This window comes from Gadus morhua, chromosome 22, assembly GCF_902167405.1.
Source record: "Gadus morhua chromosome 22, gadMor3.0, whole genome shotgun sequence".
NCBI classification, from domain to species: domain Eukaryota; kingdom Metazoa; phylum Chordata; class Actinopteri; order Gadiformes; family Gadidae; genus Gadus; species Gadus morhua.
The window spans coordinates 14,600,182-14,606,181 of record NC_044069.1 but is presented as its reverse complement, the minus strand read 5'-3'; the positions used below and the strand labels follow the sequence as shown (position 1 = coordinate 14,606,181).

Below are 6,000 nucleotides of genomic sequence, written 5' to 3'. Positions count from 1 at the left end.
ATCACACAGACATACACACACACACAAAAGGCTTAACTATTTAACACAGGATGCGTTGGCTCTTTTCCATCCGCTTGCTTCTGCAGATTGCGCTTCCAATTAAGGTCCATCACACCGACTGGATTTCCCAGAGCGCATCATTCTTTCTCCTTCCACATTCCTACAGAAGTCACTCCTATTCTTTCCCTCATCAATCTGTGTCTCTCCCTCTTCTCTCCCTCACTCTGCTTTGTTGTCATTGTGTCCGTGTATTGCTCCGTCAGCCAGGAGACTCATTTTAAAAGATGAGTCACCCAGTTTTGGGTGCTGCCAGCTCATACTCTCTCTCTCTCTCTCTCTCTCTCTCTCTCTCTCTCTCTCTCTCTCTCTCTCTCTCGCTCTTTCTCTTTCTCTTTCTCTTTCTCTATCTCTTCTCTCTCCAGACATTTTTTATAGCTTTGTATTGACCTTAAAGGGAACGATGTGTGAAGAGGGAAGGAGGAGTTCTGTGATCATCTCTCCCCTGGGGGCACAATGTTGCCAAGGATTTCTGTTTTTCTTTTTTGGAACCAAAGACTATGCAGACGCCCATTAGACATGTGTTTTTATTACAATCGTATTTTCTTGGCCAACTGGCCAAGCTATACAATAGGATGTATTGTCTTAGTAAGATTGAAATGGTATTATGATCTTAATGCATAGGGATGTAAAGATTAATCTGACTCATTCCTTTGGTCAAAATCATATCGTATGGTGATTTGATTGGATCCATGGTGTTTAATGATTATATTTGTCTCTTTGTCTGTCTCTTACAGAAACAGAGACCGAGACTGAAGGGACGATGTACTATGTGATCGGAGCCATCCTATACAGGACGTTGGGATCCATCTTGCCTGCACCAAAGTAAGTGCGCCGGCTTGTGCAATCGTGCGTGATCGTGCGAGTGAGTGTGGGTTTTGCAGGTGCGTGATTGGCGTGTATTCCATTATTTACTTTCTTCTTCCCCCTTTCTCATTCAATACTGCACCCAATGACAACCATCCCTTCACCATTTCCCTCAGCTCTGTCTCCCTTCTCTTTCTACGTCTACCGTTGTCTTACTATTACTATTTTCTGGCATTTCCCTTTGTGTTATCCATCTCCTCCTCTAGTCTGTCTTTCTGCCTTCATTCCCTTCATTTCTCGCTTTTACAACTCACCTGCTCCTCTTCCTCCAACTTCTCCTCCTCCGTCTTCCCCTCCTCCTGTTCCTCCTCCTCTGTCTACTCCTCCTCTTCCTCCTCCTCTTCTGTCTTCCCCTCCTCCTCCTCCTCCTCCTCCTCCTCCTCCTCTGTCTTCCCCTCCTCCTCTTCTGTCTTCCCCTCCTCCTCCTCTTCCTCCTCCGTCTTCCCCTCCTCCTCCTCCTCCTCCATGTTATTTCTCACTGGCAGTCTGAGGTGCCATATCCCTGTCTGCTCTGGTGTCAGATTAAAGCGCAGCTTCTGCGTAAACACACACACACCACCATGCACATGCACACGCACATGCACCAGCACACACATACAGATACACTAAATGTGTGTTATTCAGGGGAAATCTAGACAAAACTTTTTTTTTCTTCCCAACAAAAAGGAGAAACAAGAAATGTATGTGTTTATATTAAATGAATATTAAGTATTAATCTATCTATATAATATTATATACATATAATATTACAGCTGAATACAGTTTTTCCAGAATTAAAGGGCTTACACAACCTGCAATATATATTTTTAATTCAATTGATAGCTGAATATAGGATGGGATTGATTAAAGAAAGAATGAATTGATCGATTGATTGATGGACAGTTGTATTGACAATTTTATTGTCAGGAACACAGCATAGGATTAATTTGGGCACTGAAATGCTGAAGACGAGGCAAGGCGAATCTTATAACGCATGAGCTTGAAGCAACACATGAACATGCATACCATGAGAACCACATCCACCGCATATTTTATAGCGTATATTGTACAATCTACTGAATGAGGAAGAATGCACACATATTGACAGACATTAACTCATCCAGCAGACAGAGGATGGATGGAAGACTGAATAGATGGACGAACAATTTAATAAATGGATAGAAGGATGAGTTACTCAATGGGTAACCCAGAGATGAACGGGTTAATGAAGAGATTATGGATGAATGACAGATGCATGACTAAATTAATTGATCGAATGGTGGAATGAATGTCAGAATGGATGGGTGAATCAATTAATTAAGCACATGATTGATCAATGAATATGCAATGGGTGGATGAACCAACTGGTGCTGCAGGGATTTTTTTTAAATTATATATCTATGCATTAGATAGACTGATCTATACCATTCTTGCAATGTGATCATATCCATTCAAATAACTCCAATATTTCCTTTGAAAAAATATTATTTTAGTCCACTGTCTTCTGCACACATTGAGCTCGGTTTCACTCTCGCTTTCCTTGTGGGTGTGTGTGTATGCACTGTCTGTATCCGTGTGTGTGTGTGTGAACCGGTGAGCTCCGAAGCACCACATGCAGGGTGGATTCCGGAGCACTCTCTGTGGTCCGTGCCCACTAGCATCCACATGTCTTACTTCACTCAGCTGCATAGGGCGGCTGGCGCGCCATCAAACTCCAATTAAACATGAATAGGAGCATTACACTTAACCAGAAAACACTCACATTGCTGTGTCTATCTCTTTTTTTCACTCTCTGGTTGTGTGTCTATTGCGCTCTCTTATGTGTGTTTGTGTCTTTTTGTGTGTGCGTGTGTGTGCGTGTGTGTGCGCGTCTAAGTGGTGGTTGTTCTTCTCCTGCTGTCTCTCTCTTATGTGTGGGTATGTGTATCTTCTGGTGTGTGTGTGTGTGTGTGTGTGTGTGTGTGTGTGTGTGTGTGTGTGTGTGTGTGTGTGTGTGTGTGTGTGTGTGTGTGTGTGTGTGTGTGTGTGTGTGTGTGTGGGTATGTGTATCTTCTGATGTGTGTGTGTGTGTGTGTCCTTTGCTGTCTCTCTCTCTCTCTGATGTGTCTCTTCTGGTGTGTCTGTGTGTTTGTGCTTGGCTCTACAGCCCCCCTGCGATGATCAACTCCAAGATCCTGGCGGTGACGGTGCGTCCAGAGCCCCAGCCCAGCGAGCCCATGGTGGTGGTGGAGCTGTCGCCTCTGCTCAACGTAAGACCGCCGCACCCTCCCCACACTGCAGGCAGGGGCAGGGCTCTGTCCACAACGTCCGCAGCGTCTGTCTGTCTGTCTGTCTGTCTGTCTGTCTGTCTGTCTGTCTGTCTGTCTGTCTGTCTGTCTGTCTGTCTGTCTGTCTGTCTGTCTGTCTGTCTGTCTGTCTGTCTGTACCTCAATATAAACATACACATTGTTTGTACACATACACATTCTTCTATGATATACGGTTACATTTATCCTCTATTTTATTGCGCTTTATTTTTTCATTCTATCTCATCTTGAGCAGATCTGTTACACAAACAATGATGATCTAAATCTGGATCTACCTGTAGGCATTGGTGAGCAATACGACCCCTAACCTCCGATGGAGGTGGATTGGTGTCTTTGTGTCGAGTGCAAAACCTCTGCATTGCATCACAGATGCTTATGCGTTTTTTTTAAAATTAAGTTATATACATTATATGATTGACATCAAAACTAAGTATTCCATTCTGAAATATTTTTATTTTAAACAAAAAGAATTCCTTTAATAGTTTTGAGAGAAAAATAAATGCATTTGACCACAAAATCATCTTTTATTTCGGCTGCATTTCCCCACTTTTGACAGGCTTTCTGGTTTGCCCTTTGAGCGTAATATTTGTGTATTTTGTTGAGAACAAAACCTTTTACATTACAAATAAAGCAATGATTCTTAGAGGCCAAAAAGTATGTTGCATTAAAATATGACATGGTCGAGATCAAAACGATATGCATTACAATTAAAAATATCTATATTTCAAACAAAAACAGTAAATAGTTCAAATGTGTTTGGAGTAAAATGAAAGTTTGGTTAGCATGTCTAATGGTTTGATATTGGTTACATTTTCTGGGCGCTTGCAAAGGGAATGTTTTCGGTTCAAACATTTGGGTTGTGAATTCTGCCTCTTACCTTTGTACCTTTGACCCTTGCACTTTTGACCCTATTCCAGATGGCACTTACCCGAATCAGCCATATTTGTGGAGTTCACGTAAGCACGTTTTTCAAATACCACAAACGTGCCACCATTCTCCCTGTTATTTAACAGGTATGTCTTGCGGAGTACCACATTAAAGTTAAGCACAACCCAAGTAATGATCTAAAATAATGTCTCCTTACTTATCAAAATATAATGCAATGAGTCGATTATAGATAGCCCTTCTTGGGGCTATCTGTAATGAACAATTCATGAACACCTAAGAATGATATGTTTGGCCATGGAAGTCTATCGTTGCCCTAATGCTTTTCTTATTTATGGAGTAGGAGTAGGGGAGTGTATGGAGTTGTTTTTATTATGTGAAAACCTCTACAACACCAATAATGCGTATGAAAAATAACCGCATGAGCTGGATGCGATTGATCATTCAACATTGTTATGGCACCAGTGACTGTTGGGCATTACGAGTTTAAAATGCCACCGCGCCAAACTGCCCCACATGCCACGCATCCATACAACGCCAAAGACAGGTTGTGGTAACTTTTAGCAAAACTAAAACCAAGATGAGTATTGACGTAAATAAGTAATTCTTTGTTGACCAGTGGAAGTCGAGCAAGCTTATCTTCCCCAACTCTACAGAGATGATATTGGATCGATCACATCCAGCTCATGGCGTTGTTATTTGATACTTTATCACTTGGGTTGTTTGTTACTTTTATTTGGTACACTGAATGTCTATTCATAAAAAGAACAATGAGAGCAAGCGTTCAAAATAAGGGTCATACGTTTATGGAACAATGCACATCGTTGATAATGATAAAGATAAAAATATAAATATCATTCCGTTTATTAAACTCCGCATAGCACTCTTTCTCCCTGTCATTCTCGTTCACACACGCACTCATGCCATTGATGCGCGGGTACACTTCCACTTATTGGATGAACCCGCGTATCACTGATACACTGCACACGCACTGACAGAGGATTCGTCCGCGCCTCCTCTCAACGCGCCTTCAAAGGAAAACCCGAAGCAGCGGGATATTTGCGATTAATGTGAAATGCGGTTATAGTTTATATAAATCACGGTGTTAGATCGCAGCCAGTTGTGCTGCCTATTTGAATTCGCTCTGCAGCAGGGACTGGAGATCGGGAAGTGGGCCGATCCACTTTGAAATGTATTTTGTGCGCGATTGCTCGATTACGCGAATGAGCAAACGTGAACCCCCCCCCCCCCCCTTAAGACTCCACATCCTACCCCCCCGCCCCATGCCAGAGGTGCACCACACATTGCTACCTGGTCTGTGGGAAACACTGTGATGATACATTTAGGAGAACTCTTCCTGATTGTTTTGGAGATGGCTGGATTAACCGGTTCACGCTGATTACTCAATAGGCAACAGGTGTGCAGCCTCACCCATCCTCTCAGGCAAGGTGAGGCGGCTTAAACCAGCCATCACCCACACACACTCCCACAGCATTAAAAAAAGTGTGTTCTCAAAAACCTTGAAAGCTATTCTGTTTTTGTATGAAATTAAATTAGTTGCAGTTGGAATGGATTTAGTTGAATCTCAGTTATCTGATGTTTTATTGCAACAAATTGTTTTGGCATGCTATAACCCTTCTACCTTTTCTGCTGAAGAGCAAAGCATTAGACTTTTAAAGCAATTACACCTGTTTGAATTATAAATATATTTGATCGGAATGAACTAAGTTTTGATCTCCATTATATAATCACTCACTTTTGCTTTCAGAATAATACATTTTGTTTTGAAATTTTGGCACTTTACAAAAAAGCACCAATATGCCTCCATAACTCTCCAGCTGTTCCTCAATGACACATATCTGAATTCTCTCCAAGTATCATTGGATAAAAGACAGAGGCAAAACCA

At 42.0% G+C, this 6,000-nt stretch overlaps 1 protein-coding gene across 17 annotated transcripts in view; it reads left to right on the top strand.

The window, feature by feature from the left end:
- adgrb2 (adhesion G protein-coupled receptor B2) overlaps window positions 1-6,000 on the top strand; it is a 194,900-nt gene that overhangs the window by 111,816 nt on the left and 77,084 nt on the right. For all 17 annotated transcript variants that reach the window (XR_003974575.1, XR_003974577.1, XR_003974576.1 and 14 more), the window contains 2 exons: window positions 795-882; window positions 3,050-3,152. Coding sequence is in view for 14 of the 17 variants with exons in the window: in XM_030347505.1 (XP_030203365.1) it covers window positions 795-882; window positions 3,050-3,152 (191 nt within the window). In the remaining 3 variants the exon portion in view is untranslated. The remainder of the gene's footprint in view (window positions 1-794; window positions 883-3,049; window positions 3,153-6,000) is intronic.